This window comes from Corvus kubaryi, unplaced genomic scaffold (genome assembly GCF_017639235.1).
Source record: "Corvus kubaryi isolate FWS band 111438036 unplaced genomic scaffold, C.kubaryi_AGA036_p1.0 37308, whole genome shotgun sequence".
NCBI lineage: Eukaryota > Metazoa > Chordata > Aves > Passeriformes > Corvidae > Corvus > Corvus kubaryi.
This window is the reverse complement of record NW_024581096.1, coordinates 12639493-12662428: the sequence shown is the minus strand read 5'-3', so window position 1 is coordinate 12662428 and position 22936 is coordinate 12639493. Positions and strand designations below refer to the sequence as shown.

General features: G+C 40.9%; 1 protein-coding gene across 2 annotated transcripts in view; it reads right to left on the bottom strand.

Annotated features, from left to right (window-relative positions):
• ADAMTS12 (ADAM metallopeptidase with thrombospondin type 1 motif 12) overlaps nucleotides 1-22936 on the bottom strand; it is a 158999-nt gene that overhangs the window by 58933 nt on the left and 77130 nt on the right. For both annotated transcript variants that reach the window (XM_042028551.1, XM_042028550.1), the window contains exons 4-12: nucleotides 14042-14238; nucleotides 12058-12141; nucleotides 10266-10390; nucleotides 8930-9079; nucleotides 6364-6507; nucleotides 5554-5698; nucleotides 2051-2143; nucleotides 1677-1822; nucleotides 676-845 (exon numbers count right to left, since the gene is read on the bottom strand). In XM_042028551.1, coding sequence (XP_041884485.1) covers nucleotides 676-845; nucleotides 1677-1822; nucleotides 2051-2143; nucleotides 5554-5698; nucleotides 6364-6507; nucleotides 8930-9079; nucleotides 10266-10390; nucleotides 12058-12141; nucleotides 14042-14238 — 1254 coding nt within the window. The remainder of the gene's footprint in view (nucleotides 1-675; nucleotides 846-1676; nucleotides 1823-2050; nucleotides 2144-5553; nucleotides 5699-6363; nucleotides 6508-8929; nucleotides 9080-10265; nucleotides 10391-12057; nucleotides 12142-14041; nucleotides 14239-22936) is intronic.

Here is a 22936-nt window from a genome sequence, read left to right as displayed (position 1 = left end):
TTCTGTGATTCTACTGGATAATCTACACCTTACATTTATGCACAAACCAGGAATCAAACTGCACGGTAATAACGATTACCCATGTATTTACTAACTAGCTCTTCCAAAGCAAGTTATAAAGCAGAGTCATTGACTGTGCCTCTACAATACAGGGCAGCATGATACTGAACCTGTTGAGATGTTACTTCTTCACTGTAAGGCCAAGCACACCTACCATGCAGATCTGAGCTTAGAAGTAGCAAAGCCATATTTGTGCAGTGGAACAGCTCTGCTTACTGGATGTGGTGATGCCTGCAGGCCCAAAGACACAGCTCTACACCACACTACTCTACTACTTGTTCTGTGGTTGACTTTGGAAAAGATGGTTTAGATCTATCCCGAACAATTAGTACAGACAGGACCTCAACATGCTTTTCTTAGTGCAATATCTTTTCAGGAACTAGTTACGATCACAGCCATTATCACCAGAGCTCTGAAAAAATATCTACCTGTAGAGAAGAAGCACTGCCTTTTTGTACACACAAAAGGCACACCAGCTTACAAAGACACACCAGATTTTTCTCTCTAACTCATTAGAAAACTTTCAATTCAGTGACTTGCCCTCACAGAGGTTTCTCATAGGCATATAACTTTGACTTTTTATACAAGATACTAAAAAATTTTGTAGCTTCATACCTGTGTTATAAACAGGAACCCAGTGGTAGAACTCGTTCTGGTAGGGAACTGTATCAAACTCACTGCACTGCATCTGACGGAAGGTTGGCAAGTCTTCGCAACAGGGGCTGATGTTACACATGCGATAGCGTTTCCTTTCTCCAGTGCAGTAGTCTCCTCCAAACTGGGGTCTAGAAAAGGAACATTGACACTTGGACATGAGTCTGTGGGTAGTTTTAAAAGAACAACGTATTTCAGGTCCCAGTGGCATAACAAGGTGACTCTGAATCCTTGACAGGGTAAAGATATTGTTCCCATGTTTAAGTACTCAAACATGTCAGTATGAAGTACAGAAATCCAGACAACTCCTGTATCCCAAAGAAGTGCCTGGCACTACCTGGCTGAGCTCACAACAAATTAACCTATCAAATGGACTGCTCTGAAATCCCATACTTTCCAGGGCACTTGACAGTTCTCTCTGAAAAGACAGATGATTCCTGTTGTTAGGCACCCTGTTAGTGATTTGTGAAAATGACATGTAGAGTCTTCATGAACTCAGATATGTACTAGGGAATTCTGCCTTTCATGTTCTGTACCTGACAACTCATGCGCCTCAAGCTGATGACTAGAACAAAACATGACAGGTGAGTCCTCAGGATCAGATTGCTAGAAACTGTTCTCACCTGCTTTTTGAGGACATTTATTTAATCAGTGCAGTATCAATAAAGCAATATTTATACAACTTCTGCAAAACTTACACATTAAGTATGGGGCTTTTTTTTCTTTTATGTTGAAATAAGCTCTGTGGACGGTAAGGAATAAAGAACAAGATGACTACTTTAAAAGATGATCCAGCTGAATTTCACACAGGTATGCCTAACTGGGAACAGAGGTGTCAGTATCTGTGACATGTGTTGATGTGGCACCTGCTGGTAACAGTCTCACACATGAGAGCTTCCAATGTCCTAAGAACCTCAAAAATCTTTAACAAAAGGTAGGGAAAGACATTGCACTCAGCTTACTCTGGACTATCACACGGCCTCTCTGCGCTTTGAACTCCTGCCCCACATGTCCTTGTGCAATGGGACCAGGATGACCAAACGCCCCATTCGCCATGGATTGCTTCGGGAGTCTTCCCTACTGTAATGCACTCACCAGAGAAGCACCACTGAGGAGACAAGAGAAAGCAGAAAGAGCTTCAGATCATTATCGCAGGGAAAATGTTCCTGTGAATTATTTGTTATTTTAGCTCATGAGGGTTGAACACTTAAGTGGAAATGCAAATGGAGATATCACAGGATGACCCTCTCTCACACTGAACAATGGCAGAGCTACTCATGGTTCCTCTCTGCCCTTTGGCAGGCAGCACAGCATGCAAACAGCGTGGCTCAGTCACCTTGTTTTCTCCACACCGAGTGCCATCCGCAGCTGCATCCAGTTTGGAGCGGCAGGAGCCTTTCACCGAGCACCAGAGTGTCTGGCAAAGGTTCTGGAAAAGAAAGAAACTGCAGCAATCTGTGGCAGAGCTGAACTCCTATGGCTAAGGTTTTCAAAAGACTCCCACAGTTTTGTACACCACAAATAAAGATCCTTGTAAGGGCTGTATTTCCAGAGGGATCAGGGTTTCTCACAAGATAGGAACCACCAAGGGTCCAAATTTAGGTACTCATCATTACTGTGCAAAAAGATATCTGACAAATAAAAAATGGTAAATACTATCAAGTGAATTCCCTGTATTTTGCAAGTTCAAATATTCTCTTAATTGGCTGCTTGGCTCCCAGAGAAACACAAGAAAAATGGCTTAACAAACTTTGGTCACTACTGTTTGTAGGTAAGGTGAGCAGAAAACTGCAAAATTTTCATTTGAAGAGTACTAACCAATACAATGTTCAATTTTGCGCTGCAGTTTGCCTGAAAACATACAATCAACAGCAAAAGCCCAGGTCTTCACTCAGGTTGTTTGGATGGCATAGTCCAGCACTGGAAAAAGGAACAGATCTGGCAGTATCAACCTGTGAAGTAGGGATGGCTCCAAGTATCATCAGAGAAAGGAGTTGATAAGAGGATCCCACCAGCAGCTCCCACTGGGATTCTCAAAGCAAGCCACGTGCCAGATTTGGAAGCCAACATATAAACTGTGCACTTCCAAAAATGCAGCCCGAAAGAGGTAGCAGCAATGTTGATCCAAGTGAAAAATCCACAGTTTAGCTGCTCATTTATGACCTGCTTCTGTTTAAAATGGCTAAGCTTGGGCACAAGCTCTGAGAGAGTTCCCTTTTATTTGCTTTCTCCATTGTGTGTTTACCTTGGTTTGTCAACAAGGGCACCAGAAAAAAAGCTGATGGCATGGAACATCTCAAAGCACTCCAAACCTCCAGCTGGAATACAATGTCTGGCCCACTGCATCTCAGCTCACTGTTTTTGGGCAATGCACACAAAACATACTTTGTTTTGCAGTTCTCTGTTTATAATTCAACAGTAGCTTTCTTTATGAAGGCCTTGTGAAGCCATCACTGCCAGGTTCTCAAGGCAGAGCTACCAAAGTGTCCTGGCTGATGAATTTTCTCTCGTTATGAAAGTCATCCTTTATTTAACTCTTGTACCTAATATGTTTTATGTTTCTAATGTATGAAGTGTACTCTCGCAGTGTGCCTCAGATATCAGAGAATCTGGCACAGAAAATGAACACAGCTTTTCAGTGGCAGTTACTTTTTTTTTTATTAGGTGCACCCACAGATTTCAAAGTCAAGAATTCACAGAGGGAATTCTTTAGCTCTGCAAGGATTTTTCCATATTGATCTCCATGTACCAGAACTGTTTTTCATCTCTAAAAATACTGAAACAACAACAGTATGAGATAATACACTATGTACTCTGTGCCTTTGGAGGTAGCAGCAGAAATTAATGATTCTGCCATGGACTCATTGCAAAGCAAGTGGGTTTTCTTTTCATCAGCAGTATGATATACACTTTCCACCCAATCTATGAGAATAGGATCTGTGCCTTGAAGAAAGTTAAATCCAAAAAAACTCAGTTTCACTGAAGCCAGTGGAAATTTTGAAGAAAAGGGCAATAAGATGAGGGTTCTGAGCTCCTACAGCCTGTTCTATAGGAAGCTATGGATCTAGCTATGATTTGGAAAATTCCTCCACCTAATACATATTTTGCTTTTCTTTACCTTATTGAGGGACAATATTTATATACTTCACAGTACACTTTGCTACCTAAGTGCTTCATGGAAACCACTGTCTGAATTATAAATATCAGCTGTTGCTAAGTGTAATCACTGAACCCTAGGGCATCTTCAGCTAAATGCAGATTTTTCTCTCAAAAAGGATCTGTGGATCAAATTTAGTCAGACATTAAAATGTACAGAACAAAAGTAGCTTGTCAGTGAGCAAAGTTAAGTAAACAGAGGAAAGGCAAAGAAGAGTCAGACCTCTTAGACAAAATGACAAAAAGACTGATGATTCAACACTCCAGGTGAACTGTACTGTTCACAATACCATCTCTTGCCAGTGCAGCTACCAGCAAAATACAGGCCTTTCAGTAAAATGCAAAATGAGATGATACCAATTAATTTTCTGACATATGTCTAGCTGTAGAATTGGTTAATAAGGAGATGCGAATGTAAAGGCCTATTAGGTTCAAACTCAAGAAGAGACAGACTGAACCAATACTGCAAAATTACATCCTAATTTTCTATCTGTACCAGCAGACAAATTACAGTAACTAAGGAAACAGTATCAGCAGGTAGTGAAAGCAATCTTTCAACACCTTCTTCAGATTCAGCAGTTGTAGTTCAACACTGGTAATCATGTTATCTATTAAGGTTGAAAAGATTAATCAGAAATAATTTCCGTAATATTAGGGTAGATGGAGATACACGTAATTATCTGAATGGAATAAATAGTCAACACCAGCAGTGCCCAGTCCATAGCTGTGCTCATACCAGCACTGCCAACAGCCAAAACACATCTGTGTTTGACAGGGCCAGCAGGTTGGTTGCTGTCTCCAGTATCTGCTGTACACTGCTGCCCAAAACACAGCAAAAATTAGTGATCACTTAGCTAGGCTAGCACTTAAAAACACTGCTTCCAAGCTGTTCTGTGTATAAAAATGCTGTACAGACCCAAAGAGCTCTGAACATGCTAGGTACAGACAGAATACCACACCACTGCACTTACGCTGACACAACCTGTAACTCTGCAGGGCTCCAAGAGCCTGTGAGGGTTGCTGTGACTACACTTCTCCCTTGCATCTCCACACAACACTGTTTTGCAATGCTGTGAGACAGATTCCAGGGTACTCTGTGAATTAAGCACTTCTGCATAAAAATCTAATGTTTGATGGAAAAATATTGGTTTTTCAAAATAAATATTTTTTACAGGGACTGGAATATTCTTTTGCTAGCTAGATTATCAACAGTGTGAAAAATTGGGATGTATGGGAAGAGAACACAACCCTAATTTCTTCAGAAACCTCTTCCTGGAACTGAAAATTTGTTCCCAGAATTTGATCAATTGAAAGCCACACGGTGGCTTTCATGGAAGAATATTTTAAAATGGGATTTAAGTTGCATTAATGATTTACCTAAGAATCAGTATTATGAGTTTAAAACCAAAATGACTCCACTGCTGAAGAACAGGTGCTTAACCACAGATATGGTTAAGATCCAGCAAAGATCTTGTGAAATACAAGGCAAACAGTGCAATGACTCACTTCCAGAATATTCAGAATTAAGAGTGTTAGGCAATGCCTGCACTGCACATCTAGGCAATGAGACTCTAAACATGCTGCATTTGTAGTTAGCAAATGAGGTGCACTGAATACACTTCCATGCTGCTCAAGAAGTTTGAATTCTTACTAGGAGAATGAAGAAAAACATTCAGCACTTACATCCACATCTTCACAGAATGTAGCACTGGAACCATACTGAAGCTGGCATTGGTGGTGCACATCATAAATCACTCCAGGAGCGATGATTGGAGACTTTAGAACTTCTTTTTGGGGGATGTCATCCAGACAGAATCCCCACCCGCGACTAAAAGACAAAAATTCCGTATTAAAAAATCCCTACCGCCACAGTTTTTTGATGCTTCTGTACAGACCTTTAGTATCTAATTCTTACAGGTAATTTTGATTATGGCCCATGGAAATACCTCCAGCTTCCAGCTAAGTTATGCTGAAGTACTGCAAACAAAGTAGTTACTCTGTCTAAAAAAGAGATGGTTTAAAATGGCAAAACACAGCTTGTCAAAGGGGAAATACCATGAGCTCATTATGGTTTGCAGGGTGGCTTCAGAGAACACCATAGCCTCTGGTTAAAGTTATACTACCTTGCTGCTCTTAGAAACAATGGAACAGATTTGAACAAGTCACTGAAGCCAAGCACATGTGGCCAATAAGTCTGTAAATTTCTGTCAGTCTCCCTGACGGAAGCTTCTTTCTTCCTGGTAACTGCAAAAAGCTGCAGAGTTTACCAAACCTGAGCCAATACGACAAGACTTGAGTTCACTTCCAGACAACAAGACTATAACAGAGCTTTTCCCAAATAAGTAAGCAACAGGACAGCGGTATGTACCCCATGAAAATTAACTCAAGCACACTAAAGCCCTCTACAATTACCACTACAATAATACAAAATTTACTTTAAACTCCAGCACAGCTGTGCTCAATTTAGGCAAATGCTACAACCTGATCACTCACTCTAGGAATCGTGTGATGTACTCCTTGCTGCACTGTGACCAGGTGAGTGGAGTAGGATCATACTGTAACTGTCGGGACATAATATATGGGCGCTTTCCAAGAGGCTCGCAGTCGTTCTCCTTCCCATCGTGCTGGATTCCAAAACTGGAGACAAAAAACAACATCTAATAACTCCAGCTGATTGGCTGTACCACAACATCTACCTGCAGTTCCACTCTGTACTTAAAAAGACACTTGCATTGCTTCCTCCCTGGCAGAGCTGTAGTTACCTGCTACCTAAAGGAAATGCACATATAGAACATATGAACCAAAACCTATGAAGAATCTACACTCCCACAGGCTTTCAAACATGTCTGTTATGCACAGCAATACTGCCCTGCACAAAATAAAGAACAGGCTCTCACCGACTAAACCACTTTAAAGAAGATCAGGCTTTGTTACATTCTGTCTTACACTCTCTAATAATCATGTCTCTACTTCTTGTTTCATTTTAAAACTCTTTTGGTAGACTGCAACAGAGATACTGTTTACAAAGTTATTGAATGTTCAGTGAATTTGCCTCCAACCTCTATTCCTTCATCCTATTTAATTTTCTCAGTCTGTGCCTTAGAAACAGATCTCTGTAACAGGTTCTCTCCAGCTTCTCTGACTTGCTGAGAAATTTCTTTATTCAACAGCTTGCAGAAGTCATAAACACAAAAGTTTGGATGGGATTCAACTGAGTAAATATACACGCCTCTTCATCACCTCAGTGTGAGGATTATCTGAAATAATAACATGCAAAGATACTGATCTATGAAGATGTTGACACCTACATTGTTAACATTTGGAGGTGTGTAAGTCCTAAGAGCAGTGAAAGCTTACTCAGGTCATGATTCAGTCAAAAATCAGATAAAGTGCATTCAAAACACTTAAAACTACGTTTCTCAAAAATGTAATCATACCGTGACTCCAAAGTTCCAAAAGCAGAGCTAATTTCAGTCAGAATCAACTCCAGCAATGACTCAGAGGTTTAAAAGCAAGGATCTCCCGTTTCTGATGGGCTTTTTTCCACAAACAGGGTCTGTTGAATCTTAAGGCTGCAAACATCTAGAGGGACGGTGTGGTGAAGAGCTGATTTTTGGCATTCATCTAAGGCATGGGTGCATGTCTGTATTCTCATTTTTCGTTCATCTGTTCTTACAAACTTGTCCATACCTGAACTTCTCAGCATGTGTACACTAACCGGTCTTGAGGTTAACAGGGTGACAACAAACCCTACGGTACTCAATGTTCCTTAACAGAGACAACCCTTACAGGAAAGGCCCTGCACCACTCCTGCAAGGGCAAGTACAGCTGTACTGAGTCTCACAGCATCCAAAGGAGACAGAGCTACCAGCCAGCCAGGCTAAACCAGGAGAAGGCCACACACGGATCAATCCACAGGGAAGAAGTCTCTTCAGATCATCAGTGTGAATGAAAACACCTCCCTGTCAGCAACAGGCTATGGGGGCCAAGTAAGTAAACGCACAGCACCCAGATCCAATTGTAGTGATTTCAGTGTTATCTATTTATACTATTTCCTGTCTGGCAATGGAGAGGTTGAATAAAGAATGGCCAACTAATGGGTGACAGGGTCATTACCATCATCATCATCATCATCGCTGTTCTATCAGGAAATAGAGACTCCATCCTGATTGGTGGCTGGGCTCACAGTGAAATTAATGTGATTGTAGATAGAGCAATGAACATGTGACTTAGCGAAGCAACACAGTTCAGTTGAAAAGTGCAGGCATTACAGTCAAACCAGAGTCTCCATGAGATAACGCTCTACCCTGAAGAAAACAGCTGTGTCAAAACAGATTCAAAAATCGAATTTTTTTCAGGGAAGTTCATAAACCATCTAACCAACAAAAACACCCCCCAAAATTTAAAATTCTGAGAAATTTAGTTCAAGCAAAAATACCCAATCATAAAAATAAATTAACCATGTCTGAAAATAAATATCCAGGAACTTTAGTTATCTTGACCTAAGTGTACCCAAAATAGCATTATTATACAGAAGATATCACTTATTAAGACATGCCCTAAAGTGACTTTATCGGTTCATCAGAAAGGAGAATAAATAATAAATATAATATATTATAAGATTAAAATATGAAGTTTGACTATATGACTTAAAAATGTTTTCTAGCTAATCTGCAATATTGAAATGCCTTGACGTAATGAAACAGGTTTATTTTCCGTAAATGTCTTGGATTGATCTGGAAATCATCTAAAGTAATTGCATAGAAATCTAGCACATGTATGTTAAAATTAGCATGATTGAGTCATGCTTCTTTGTGGCTTAATTATTTCATCCTGATGTAATGTCCCAGCACAGACTGAACAGCTGTGTATGTAAAACACAGGTCAAAGGCTTAAAAATATGTTACTTATTCCTTTGCTTTGAAATAGAAAACAGTTTTGATTTCAATAATAGAGACATTAACTCACTTCTTGAATTGTTTCTGTCTTGCAATTTGAGTATTAACATGCAAATAATAAATTTGACACAGACAGGTTCCCCCTTCCCTGACAACTGTACCTGTGTCCCAGTTCATGAGCAATAGTGAAAGCCAAGGGAAGGCCAGAGTCCTCATTGATGTTGCAGCTTCTGTGAGGCTGACACATGCCTGACAGATGAGACAAGCCTAAGGTTTCACAGGGACGGTTCATGCCAGCACAAATGTCCTTCCTAGAATCACAAAAGAGAGGTGTGCCATTTAACACAACTGTGGAGTGTCACTGACACTGGGTGGCAATCTTCCGTCTTATTATGTGCTAATCTACATTTTAAGTAATTCGTAGTGGTAAGACTTTGACAAACATGTATGCAACAACATGCACTTGTTCTACTACTATCATTACACTGCTATAATATTTAGCCAATATTTATGGGGCTGTAGTACCTAGATACATACATTTATTGTCAACTCACGTAAGTCAAAGTTTTAGAACCTCCACGTCTGGCAGCATTTTGAAGCATGGTTTACTACAGTCACCATACCTCAGCTTCGTTCAAGTGAACTGTCGGAGCACTTTTTATTTGGAGAGGTAAATCTCACGTCATTTGTGAGACTTTATTTCACATTCTTATTTTAAGATTTTTGACTGAAAAAAGGTTGATAAGGTGGGGATTGGTCAAAGAGTGGACTTGGTGATCTTGGAGGTCTTTTCCAACTTAAATAATTCTGTGACTGTTCTTTACTGAGCTGCTTGAGGGGTGTTTTAGGTTGGGGTTTTTTTTCCTGACAGACTTTAGCTGAGGACTGTTTTTTTCAGACCACAGACCCAATCTTTTCTGCCACCTGTGTGCAGACTGAATCCATTTTTACAGACCTGCAGAAGTCCCATTTCATGCCATGACATGAACTCCCTGAAGAACCTCAGACAACCTCATTTTTAAGTTTTGTGTTCCTCCCTCGCTCAGACATTAAAAAAAAAAAAGTGTCTCCTTAAATATGGAGATATTTAAAAATCGTATGCTTTAAAGCCTAAAAATGAATGGCACCATGTTTGCAGAATACTCTTCCTTTCTGAGCTGCACCCACACTTTTCTTCAGGAGTTTTTCATCTACATGCTGCTTTGTTTTTGTATACTGTCTCAAAGAAGAATAGAGCAGTCACTGAGGACAAAATGAGATAGGATCAAGTGGGGAAAATGACCTGAGCTACAGAAATTGCTCACCTCTCGGGACCCACAGATCTCAATATTGTGACTAAGATGCATCTCTAACTCCTATGCACACATCGTGTTGTAAGTATTTTGACCACGTTACTGGGCTCTGTGTGGGATGAACTAAATGATGGCATGAACCTATAAAATAAGTATCATCACCAAAGAAATGCAACTGAACAGCAGTCAGTCACTGCTGTCATACCTGGTAAGAAGAACAGCCACATCATGGTGGGTGGGGTTGACATCACTCTTGGGATTGACACTCTTCTGCCACTTGCAGAAGCTGGCTAATGTCTTATCAGCATGGTGCACTATCTTCAAGCCTTGCTAATGGGAAATGAAGGAATATATTACTGTGAAGACCACACTGCATTGCAATAACCCTTCAGTGAAGTCAGCTGTGAGAATGGGTAATCTAAATGCAATTGATTATGGTTTTGCCTAAAGTTAGAGACATCATCAGGAGCAATGACTCCTATTTATCTAACATTGAATATTAAGTTAAAATGCTGACATTTCTGTAATTGGTGCAGCTAAAGGAAAAATTACAGAATGCAGAACTCTACATACATTTTGATAAATGAGTTTCATAAGATCCAACACTGAACTGAAACTTTCAAACATTTTATATTCTCTTGAAATCAAATTTTCCTCTGAAGAGAAGGTGAAGAGTACTTATTGGGGGACTTTGTGATCAAATTTGTCCCTCAATGTTACGTGAACACTGTCATATTCAGAGAACAATTATGCTTCTAACAGAGTATTTATTTCACAATATTTTTCAATTCCAAAGAGAAACAATGCAATCATAAATGTTTCTTCCTCAACTTCTTATTATACAGTTTACATGCAAATTAATGAAAACTCTGAAATAAAAAGTATGTAAAATAAATTAATCCAAAATTGAATTTTCTAATTTCTGGTCTCGGACACTCACTTTATCTTGCCTCAGTTTGCTCTTTTATTAACAACCATCTAAGTATGGGGTTAACTGTTACCAGACATTAATTTCTGGGGAACTTAAAAACAAATTTTGAAAGATATTTAAAACGGTTACTTCCAACATTGCCATTCCTCAGTTGATCAGGAATCCACCTTTTTTTATTCAAACAGCCACAGAAATTTTGCAAATAGAGTTAATTGGAGGCCATAATGGATCTCAGGTCGTAATTATTCTCTTCAGACGCAAAATCAAGTTTTTATCCCACTTGTACTTACACTGACAGCTATAAGGACAGACTCTATCCCAATAAATATTTCTGAAGACATAGCCTTGAGGTTTGGTTTACTGTCTTCAATAGCACTGGGACCATCTGGCTTGTGGTTATAAATCTTAAGCCACCGGGAAAATCCCTTTAAGGTATTCCTGTGGTCAGAGCTAGCTATATCATGCACAGCATTTTGAAAATAACCATAACACCATGACAGTCGACATGTACTCAAGCACATAGTAACATATTTGTGAAACAGAGACATTGGAAACTATCAATATATAGCTAGTTTATAGCAATTAACATCTACTTTGTCCTAATTTTATTTTGTTTCAAAAGAGATTTAAAAAGAAAAACATGTATTTGAACTGCACATTAAGAGATTTACTTCTTCAGAGACCTGCAAATACCATAGCACTACAGTTCATAATACATTCCAGGTAATGCTTGGTAATTAGATTCTGAGTGTTAATACGTAATTTCTGTTTCTCATCTACTCTTCCTTGGCATCCCATGTTCTTCTGACACTAGGCAGATTCTATTTCCCCATTCTTAACCTCTCTGTTTTAATTACATTTTCCTATGTAATTTTATGCAGAAATACCTGAAGTCATCAGCTAAAATACTTTGCTATCGAGGGCAGCATTTATTCTAAAACCAGACATGCTGAAGATCAATAACAGAGTAAATTTAAAACATTACTTTAAGCAAATATGATTACAGCTCAATGCATTGAACCCAGAAGTTTTCTAAGGGATATTTTGAGGTATATAAAAACCTTACCTCCACCTCCTCAAAGAGGATGAGCCGGACGAGCACAATGTGAATTGCATTGCCAATGCTTGGATCATGGAACAACCCTGTGACCTGTGCCAGAGCCAGGAGATATGAGATTAACTGATTCCTCTACAGCAGAGCACAACTTCAGAGAGAAAATACATTTACTTCTAGCATATTGTGGATCTGGTGATTGTTTTGCTTTTTAAATTCTCAAATCATTCAAGGTTTACTGAAATGCAATAAATATTACAATTACTGCAAAGGCTTGCTCTGCCAAATGAGCGATGACATAGCACTTGGCAAAAGTTACTAAGCTAAAGAGCAAAAGCCCAGACAAGATCATATTATGTCCATTTCCCTTTCAAAAATCTCAGAGTTCATAAAAAAACACTAGCAAAAAGGAACACAACATCTACAGTCATACAACACTAATGGAGAGGTCCACTCAGGGTGCAAATAAACCAGCATATCAAATCATTCTGTTTGAAATGAACAGGATTCTGTCACAAAAAAGCAAAATTTAGTCAGTACTAGGCAAAGAGAAATTAGGTGAATGATGGCTACTCTTGTGTTTTCAGAGTACAGGAGAGGATGATAAGAACAAAAGCAAAGATAATGACTCCATTCAAAAAAGACTCCACATAAAAAAGAACAAGAACTGATCTCTGCAAAAATGTAACCCAATTGTCATAAACATCATCACAATATTGAATTAGGCAGGAGGAAAAGGAATCAGAGCAGAAGATATTCACAACCTATCTATATATCTGACCCATGCCATCTATCACAGGAAATATGAGTGAACAAAATGGATTGCCTTTGGGTCAAAATTGTTATGGAGAAAACCACTAAAGGAGAAAATACCAAAATGAAGTGGAAATTGTGTTTATAGAGGTCTGATTTGGGTATGGATCTTTTTCAAAGTACTCTACTGAAAATTGAAACATTTTAAGTAACCCTAATATCTAAGGTCAGACTGGAGAGAAAATGTTGAGTCTTGTTTGTTCCTGCACCTGATAATGACTGGATTTTATTCCAAGCATTTTTCCGTGTGTGGACAAAACCTCACGTGCTCAAACAACCTTTGCACCTGTTTACTCAGGCTCACTGCCTCAGCAGCAAGTCAGACTGCTTGGGGCACAGCTGGGAACATACCATGTAACACGGAAAAGATCAGTCACCACGGCTAGAATCACACTCTGATTAACTCCACATATATTGCACATGTCCATGATGTGTCCATGATGTGTCCAACCACACAGAACACATCCTCAATACACTCTCAAGCTCAATATCTGCCATGATACACGTAATATTGATACAGCTATTAATAATATCTGTAAGCAGATGCTATGGCTTTTCCCAGAACAACTTATATTTTGGAACCTGCCACACAGGAAAGCACTTGAAGATCAACTTTTCCTTATTCCAATGTGAACTTTGTACTCCAGGAAGAATACTTATCTGGAAAAACAGTTGTATTGGCTTCAACTGGGACAGTTAACTTGCTTCATAATAGGTCATATATTTCTGTTTTGATTTGTGACCAAAACAGTAACAAGGTGGTATTTTGGCTTTTGCAAAGTTACTACAATTTCCAGCAGTCTCCTGTGTGCCTTTCTCACCCACAAATACATGAAAGAATTCATATGCTAAAAACCCGTAGAATTTCTCTGCCATAGCCAACAATCTGAAATCATCACTGAGCAACAGGTTCCAAGGGAGTCAGAGAATTTCAGTGGAAAGAAAGCTAGTGCTAGCATTTATAGCTATGAGACCTCTCTCGCATAAACACAGAGAAAAATTGTGCCTATACAAAATATAAGGTAAAAGTACTTTAAAATACAGAGTTTTAATTAATATATATGAATAATACTACATTTTTGTCCGTGAACATTGTTGAAGATGTCTTAGAAGATCAGCAGCATAATCAAATTCAGGTTTCCTTTGTTTGTCTATCTAAAAACCCCCAAAATATTGTACATACCATATTCATTATAGTGAGGATATATGACTCCACATGGTCACTTCCATGATATTCAACCATTTTACTGTCTGCAACCACAAGTGTCTCCACCCATCGCTCCTTGCTGACAGAGCGCCGAGAAACCCTCCTGACAGCTGCATGATTTTGTTCCCATCTCTCCCTCCGATGCTGCTGCTGTTTGAAAAAGCTGTGGGTATCTGGAAGAGTAAAAAGCAATGCTGTCTTGAACATATTTTCAAGCTTGAACTGTATGGCTGTAACACTTACAGGATGATATTAGCTGGGAGTGACTCTTCTGGCTGCCACCCACCTGCCCCACTGCAGGGCCAACTCCAAAGTGACACCAGACTGCTAAGGGCCCTGCCCAGTGAAGTTCTGAATCTCCCAAGATGGATTAAACATGCATTAAAAAGTTACCCCACTCAAACACCAGGTATTACGTTGTGAGACAGAGCCAAGCTAAAAAAAATTGAACTGGCGATGCCATTTTCAAGGGGCTTCTCTCTCCTGTGGTTTGGCTCTAACCTCTCTAATAATACCAGTAGATAGTGTAAGATGGGATATCCTTTCTTCACAGGCAGCTCATTTTCTCATCAGGATGGCACACTAAGCCCAGTGCTGTGGCACATCCAAAAATGCCTTGTTCTGTGCATGGAGAATATCCTTGACAAGTGGGGACACTTGACCAGCAGGTGTCATCTAAATACCAGCAGGGTAGCCACGGGATCCTCACCTGCTGTCATCCTGCCTAATGACAGGCCAGACACTTACTGCTTACACTGTAATTTTGAGATCTGTGCATCTAAAGCTTTTCAGACAGAAGTCTTTGCTCTGCAGGGTTGCTAGCAACCCTGCACTGTGCTCTGTGGGGCTAATTCCTCTCCACTCACTAGCTTTGAATGCCAGCTGTCCATGCTACCAAGGAAATACCAACGATGCAAATACTGCTAGACCTGAAAAGCAACTGAGATGCCAGTTTGACAGCACCTGCTGGCCTTTTTCCAACCCATAACCCTGAGAAAGGCTTCTACGGTGCTGGGATTTCCCAAATCCTACAAAGGATCAGGAACACTTGTTTCTGTTACATATACTGCAATAGTCCCTTGGTATCTCACTCATGGAAGAGGATGTCCTAATTCCAGATGGGACACATCCACAGGCCAGACAGACAGCTCCAAGTGCTTACAGCCTTTCCAGCATCACCTCCACAGCTGTGGCAGGGGACAGTTATCCAGCATTACCTCTGTGTCCAGCAGGACCCAGTGCTGAGGAACAGTTGCCCAGACACTCTGCTCTAGAAGAATGGATGACATGGCAGCTGGGTCCCAAACCTTGTGTTCATGCCAGCTACACCTTTGTCATGAATGAGCTGTTTGCCCTTTAGACCCAAGCCCAGACAGAATAATCACAGCACCTTGTGTACCTAACAAAATGAGGCACCACTAGATGTGTATATCTCTCAGTGTAAAAGATGGTATCTTGGTTTACAGGTTCAGGTTTTCAGAAATGGGTTCTCTGAGGTCAGCCTGAAAGATGCCTGGATCCTGATAACACATAATGTGTACAATTGAAATATGCCACATTAATAAATGAAATAATACCAGCCACATTTAGAACTGAGCCACCATGCACAAGTGTGCTGCACACAGCAGCAATGAGCTATCACTGCTATAACCTCCACCCTAACCCCACTAACCCACGCTGCAGCACCACTCCAGCTGTCTCCCCCAATCTTTGTTCAGTTACAGCAATCATCTCCTCAATGAGGGGCTCTTTATGAGCTGTATTCTTTAACCTCCCTTGTACATTTGCAGTTTTCAGCATACTTATTTCTATGAAGCCCAGTTCTCATTATCTACATTTTTAAGGGTTTTGTGCTGAGAAAAACCTTCCCCACAGCTATCTGAACAAAAAACTCTGTTCAGACTGCTGGTTAAGTGTTTTGTTTATGGCCAAATAAAATCTCAGGCCAGCTGTCAGGTTTTCTGTTTACAGCTAGCAAAAAGTATTGCTAATTGTCTGGGCAGCTGATAGCACTGGAGGCAAAAATGTTTAAAAACATGGAGACTGCCGTGGTGAACAACCATCAGGGGAAAGTTTGGAGTCCTGGTTAAGCATGAGGCTCTGTAATGTAGGAAAATCTCAGAAGAGGTGAAAATTAATGCCAGATAGCCAGAGGATTTTGCAGAAAAACTCTCTCCCTGGTGATCGACAACCTCCTGTGCATGGTACGTCACCTGGACAGGTGACATCTAAGGACTGGATCCCCACTGTGTCAAGTCTCCGGGCAGCTTTTTTAGTTTGATGAAGTGGAGAGGGATAACTTCTTGGAGCCACACTAAAATACAGGCAGCTACAAAGTACAGTTCTACTTCTGCTTTTATGTCTCTCCAAATTTTGACTGTCTCTTCTAACCATCTGATTCTGAAGTGAAATAACCTTACCTTGCTTTACCTTCAATGAGTAAAGTGTTACAAGTGATTTCAGATTTACTGAGAAATCCCAGGCACCTTGTTGTCCAGGCAGGGAAGTCTTGACTGGGAGCCCACCAGTTTAGGACTATTCAAGAAGTGAGGAATGGGCTGAGAATAGGAACCGTGCTGCCTGAGGAAAGCCTCCCTTTCATCGTAACTGCTGAGCACAGCACATTCCACGAGAAACAGAAGAGAGAAAGGGGGTACTCCTACCCTGAGGGTTTCCATGGATTTTTGAGGAAGAGGTATAACACAGGGATGTACAGTGCTGGAGTCCTTAGGAATAGAAAAGGGATGCAGTGCTGAGAGTGTACCCAGGACAGTCTAAGACTAAACAAGAAGAAGGTTGGTAAGAGATTCAAGTAAGAAACTGAATGAAATTAAAGCAGCAATACTTGGAAGTTTCTAGCTGTTGTGGGAGATAATTTTGCAGATGTGAGGCTTTTATTAGAAAAACTGATTCATCCCAACAAGTTACATAACATGTCCCAACATGGATATGTGATATCCAGACATTTGACTGCATAAACAGAAGAAATGGTGAGATGTTAACATTTCATCAGCTTCTAGATAGAAATGGCTGATAAACTTCAGTAGAATGGTTGGTTTTTAAGACCAAATTCCAAATTGTTTTTAGCAAAAATAAAAACGTCCCCTAAAACTACCCTACAAATCCTACTTGCCTAACAACAACATAAAAGACCCTTAACTTTCAGCTACAAGGAAATATTTTAAGTTATCTGTAAGACTCAACTATATATGAAAAAAGCAGTATTGTACAAACTTCCTCAGGACAGTTTAAATCTACATGGTTCCTGTATATGAAAGAAAAGCTATACTCTCTAACAAATCAATTTCATTTTTCATCAGGTGACAATATTCTTTGCCAGTCCTTTGTAAGAAAGAGCTTTCTAATCTTTAACTATCAATGGTCTCACTTATTAAAAAAACCCCATGTAAGTTCTTCTTCACTTTGAACAACTCATCCATTCAAAATGAGCTTGATTATGCTTGATTGTTAAGCAGTTAATTTCTGCTTGCCTTCCACCACTCCAAACTCCCTTAAAGAGCAAACATGACTCACCTCAGTTAAAGGTGTTATCTGAGATTTCCACAAAGATGGCTTTTTCCCACTTTTGTTTCCCGCTGGTGCTGGTAGAGTGCAGTGTACAGTGCAACATGAGGGGACCTCCAGGTGCTAACTACACATAGCCAGCTTTTTACACCTTTGGAGTTACACAGGACTTTGCAGATGCAGGGTGAAAATGTCTGGAAATTCCCAGAAGAGGAGAATGCACACTACAAATGAAGACTGTCACACAAAATATGGAAGCATTGATTTGTGTCTTCACTTGCTATTCTCAGCTGCCTTCTCTTTGTGCAAGAGCTCTGTCATTTTTGCCACTCTACACTGTTCACAGTCAAAATACTATAACCCCTGATAGGAGGTGTGAATGATGCTAGGGATGCTAGATGAATAAATTCCACACGGTTCATAACTTGCTACATTATGATTTTTCCAAAAACCTTCACTTTGTTCTAAGACATGCCTTTAGTTTAAGTATTAACAAAAAGATACAGTTAAGGGGTTAGTTTTTCAAGAGGTCAATAAACTGTGTTGAAACAGTCACTGTACAAGCAATATTCTCCTCTTTCACTCATATGAAAGTGAGCAACTTTCATAGCTGATCTACTGTGAGAACTTACTAATTATTTATGAAACAAATGCAGTAAGCAATTCCTTTCCCCTGTTCCAACTACCCCTCCTGAAATAAACAAGATAGTTTTGTATACACAGGATCTGCTTATGAACAAAACTATGTCTGGATGATGACAATGTGATAGTGAGGGCTCCCATGCTATAATGGGAAAATTGTTGTAAAAAAAGAAAGTGAGTGTGTGAATTTAAAACTGAACAGACAACCAAACAGCTCTTTTTACAAGCATTCCTAAAACAGGCCAAGCTAAGTCACACAAATGCTTTCTGAGTGTGAAGAAGTGTTCATGCAGGAAACCATTACAACTACTTAATCACGTACAAGCCCATGCTGACAACCCCCAAGTCCCAGCAAAAACAAGCACAGAGAAAGAAAGCTTACAACTCAGCAAGGTTTGTTTAACTTTGACATTCCTGCTGTCAAAAACATGGCATATCAAACAGTGAAGTCACACCACTCTGAAGCAGAGGGAAGCTAAAATCGGACCTGTCTTGACTGATGCACTTAATCAGATACTGCTGCTGAGTGTCTGTGCTGCTCATTACCTCTCAGGCTGTAAAGATGCAATGATAGACGTGCTGGGCATCAGAAGGTACACAGAGAACAATGTCGTGGGAGACATATGCCTGAAGTTGCCAATGTTTTGCATCAATGACTGTCTTTCTGCCTGAATGTTCTTATTTTTTTACCCAGGAATTAAACCCAAGTCAATAAGGGACAATTAAAAATTACAGCTGCGTCAGATGTTTTCCTAGGAGTACATTACTCAATGTAATTTGAACTTTCTATGCTCATTCACTTGGCAACTTTAGTGTCTGGTGCCTCTTATTTTGGTGAAAACATTAATGAAATGGATTAGAAGAATAAGGTGAAATTTCTATTAATTAATCTAGCTCTTGGTAAAATGCCATCTGAATACAATTTAACTTGCAGTACAATTCTATTAAAATTTAATGAAAAACAAGTATCTTCTAAAACAGAATATACAAACTGTGAAACAAATTTGCAGATTACAAATTTCCCATAAATTATATTTATGTAATAAGTCTCTTACCAAATCATTTAAGAACTGCTAATCTAAAAATAACAGAGAAATGCAGTTTTGGGGTACCACTAAGACAAAAAAAGATAATTAAAATATATGGACATTATTAAGAATCTTTCTCTTTTTATGTCTCTCTGAAAATTCATTCACACAAAATATGCAAAAAACCCTAGAGTGACATCTTGAAGTAGTTGTCTCTGCATTGTCATGGTTGATCTGATTTTCAGTTTGGTTTTCCAAACAGTATCCAGAAGGTCTTGAACCAGACTCCAGAAATTCCTGTTCCAAATTTTTGTTCCAAAAATTTATATTCCATAAATTTAAATCACATAATAATGAAGAAAACTCAAACTGATTACATACTGGCAATCAGAGGTCACCAACCTGCTGCAGTCAGGACCAAGAACAAGGCTAAAAGGCTACCATGTCTTACTCATTACAACAAAGACCTTGAGGTGCTGAAGAATGTCCAGAGAAGGCAATGGAGCTGGGGAGGGGTCTCAAGCACAAGTCCTGTGAGAAGCAGCTGAGGGAGTTGGGGGTGTTTCTCCTGAAGAAAAGGGACACCTTATCTCTCTTTACAACTCCTGACAGGAGGGTGTAGCCAGGTGGGGGTCGGCCTCTTCTCCCAGGGAACAGGTGACAGGATGAGAGGCAGTGGCCTCAAGTTCAGTATTAGTGACAAGTTCTCCAAAATGGGTGCCAAGCACTGGAAGAGTCTGCCCAGGGCAGCGGTGGAGTCAGCATCCCTAGAGGTATTTAAAAGATATGTAGATGTGGCACTTAGGGACATGATTTACTGGTGGACTTGGCAGTGTTTGGGATAACAGTTGGACTCAGTGATCTTAGAGGTCTGTTCCAACCTAAATGATTCTGTGACTCTATTCCCTAAGCTTGCATGCTGCAGGTAAGCTTGTGCTGGCACTCCAGAACCCAGAAGTGAAAGAAAGTGCTGAAATGTTCAAAGGGTACATGTTTTATGGAGCTTCTTGGACAGGTAGAGACTTACGAACCAGCAGGACTCAGGAACTGGCAGCACAGGTCTCTGCAGTGCCCATTAGCTCTTTAAAGTCACCTAAGTGATTTTCACAAAGGCACTCACTGCAGGCTGCCCTAATGACAAGCTATAAGAGCTGGCAAGACTTCAGGAATGGTGGACAGAGTATCAATGCAAGGAAAGGTGCCAGGAAAAAAAAACCCCAACTATGCTGGAAGAAGCAAAGGACAGGAAAGGACTACTAAGGGTTGTAATTCCAAGGATTTCAGCACTGTGAATGCTTTACATGGAAGGCTTGCTCTTTGCAGGTGGCTCAGACGAGAGAATGCGGTTTTCAAGCTGTGAAGATTACAACCAGCCTCTAAGGGGACTAGAGGCAGATCAAAGGGGCCTCCATCTCCTGGCTTTATTAAGTTTGTGCGTGCAGCAGCAGGCTGGGTGCTGTGCCACGAGGACTGGGGAGAGTAATTCCTCTTGCACAAAAGCAACTTGGTCATCTTTTGTGTTCATGCTTACATAGGAAAGTTCACAAGACCAACTGAATCTAAGCCTGGTAAACATTAGCAGTCCTTTCCTCATGAAAGAATACCTGAGAATAACCACATTTAATTCACAGATTCTAAGTAAACTCCTGCACTTCCTTGTGAAAATATTTTACTTCAGAAATCGGCAGCTCCGCTTTTATCAGACACCGAAGTCTGTATGGTACCGATACCTATCAAACCCTAATATGAAGAACCATTTTCTTCTGTTCCCAACAGAACCAGAAGTCAAAGTACAGCAGAGGAGGCAGGTATGTCAGCATAATGCTCCTCCAGACTGCAAAGTGCTTTCTTCCACACTGGTCCATCCTCAGCCAGGGTTCCTGCGATTTGACCAGGGATAAACTGCTGCAGGGCTGAAGTGGAGCATTTGTGTTTTCCCATGCAGAAAAACAAGAGGCTTCTGTTCCCACTTGGTTTCTTGTTTAGCTCATAGAATCACAGAATAGCCCTCTGCAAACACCTCAATATGTCACAGCACCTCCCTGGAGAGGACAGACTGCTGCTCCATACAACCAAGGGGCTGGCTTTTTCAGCCTTGCAACAACCGAGGAAGGTCTCCCTCCACACAGATACCCTTTGCAAAATGCTCCCTGTAATATCCTCATCATGACAAAACCAGTACGTTTTAAGGGCTTAAGGAGTACAGGTGCCTGTCTCAAACACTGTCAAGGCCACAGATGGAACTTGCTGTAAGATAAACCACCACAGTGTGAACTTGAGTTAAGCACAGAAGGGAGGAATGTGCAACAGGAAGGAGCTATTCCATGCCTGACGGCAGGATCTGGTAGGCACATCCTTGTTAACACATCCGGACAAAAATTTCTACTCTGGAAAACTGCGCAAAAGGAAGCACCTGCTCATACATGTATCGCCCCAAGTTATGGGAACACCATCTGTGACCATCCTGTGGCTCTCTGGAACTTGGGCTGTATGAAGGTGGTACTCCAAGATGCTGAGAGTGAAGAAGGACCAACGGGATGGTGCTTGATTCATAGCTGGTGACTACTTCCTGCTTGATCTCACCCCTCCCCCTGCTCTCCCTTCTCTCTATTACTCTACCTTGCATTCATTGTTAACTAAAATCCGTATTGTTAACTTCAGCAAATGATCTTGTTTGCACCTTAATTGCGGCAGAGGCATCTCTCACAAATCAGATCATAACATATGCCCAGCTCTGTTTTGCCTGCTTATGCTCCCCCATGCAGAATCACAAATGTCAAGTGGGCTTAAGGGCCTCCTCTAGGTCCCCAAGACCCAACCTCTGCACCACAGGAACTCCTCACTGGCTCATCATTTCTCTTCAACTTAATAAAGCAAAATCAGCCACTTGCATCTCTGTGTGCTTGCAAATGATCAGTACAGAGCCAGCTGGGACCAGCTGCTCCTGCCTCCTCTCCAGGAGGGATAGGAAGGAAGTCAGAGGCAAACACACACAGGCAGCACAGCACAGCTGGGAGATGCTACCACTCCTGTGATCACCCAGGCTGCTGAGTGGTCCCAGAAGAGGATGCAGCCTCCCTGCAGGCTGAGACTCTGCTCCAGCTCATAGCTTCACCCTCACAAAAACTGAATCTCAGCAGTTTGGTTTGAAACTACCTGTGAAAGGCACAGCTGATGAACTAAAGCTATTTCACATCATCCCACCCCTGTTCTGCTCCTTGTCCTGATCTTACAGCACTCTTCTGCACCTCTTTCCCTAACTGCACCTCTTCCCTTCCCAAAACACCAAACAACTCCCCTCAGTGAATACTCGGCAAGGTTCCGGCTCAGCTGTGACTCCCAGGAGTGAGCCCAGGCATCTGAACCCCTAGCACCATTTTCAGGCCAACTCTTTCAGATCGCAGCACTCTCTGCCCTGATGCCTCCGTTGTGCTCAGACTCATTCTGGGTCAGAGATGGCTCAGAAAGTGCTGTTCAGCTGTTCACCCCCCCGGAATCTCCAAACAGCTCTAAGAGTCACAACCAGCAAGTGAACAGTTATGCCTGTCAGACCTGCTGTGACAGTGTGAATGTTCATGGCACAGGAGTGGGCACAGCCATTTCTCTCAGCACCCAGGATCTGACCACTCTGAGCAAGAGACAGAATATGTAATGTATGCACGAAGAGCGCTGTGTG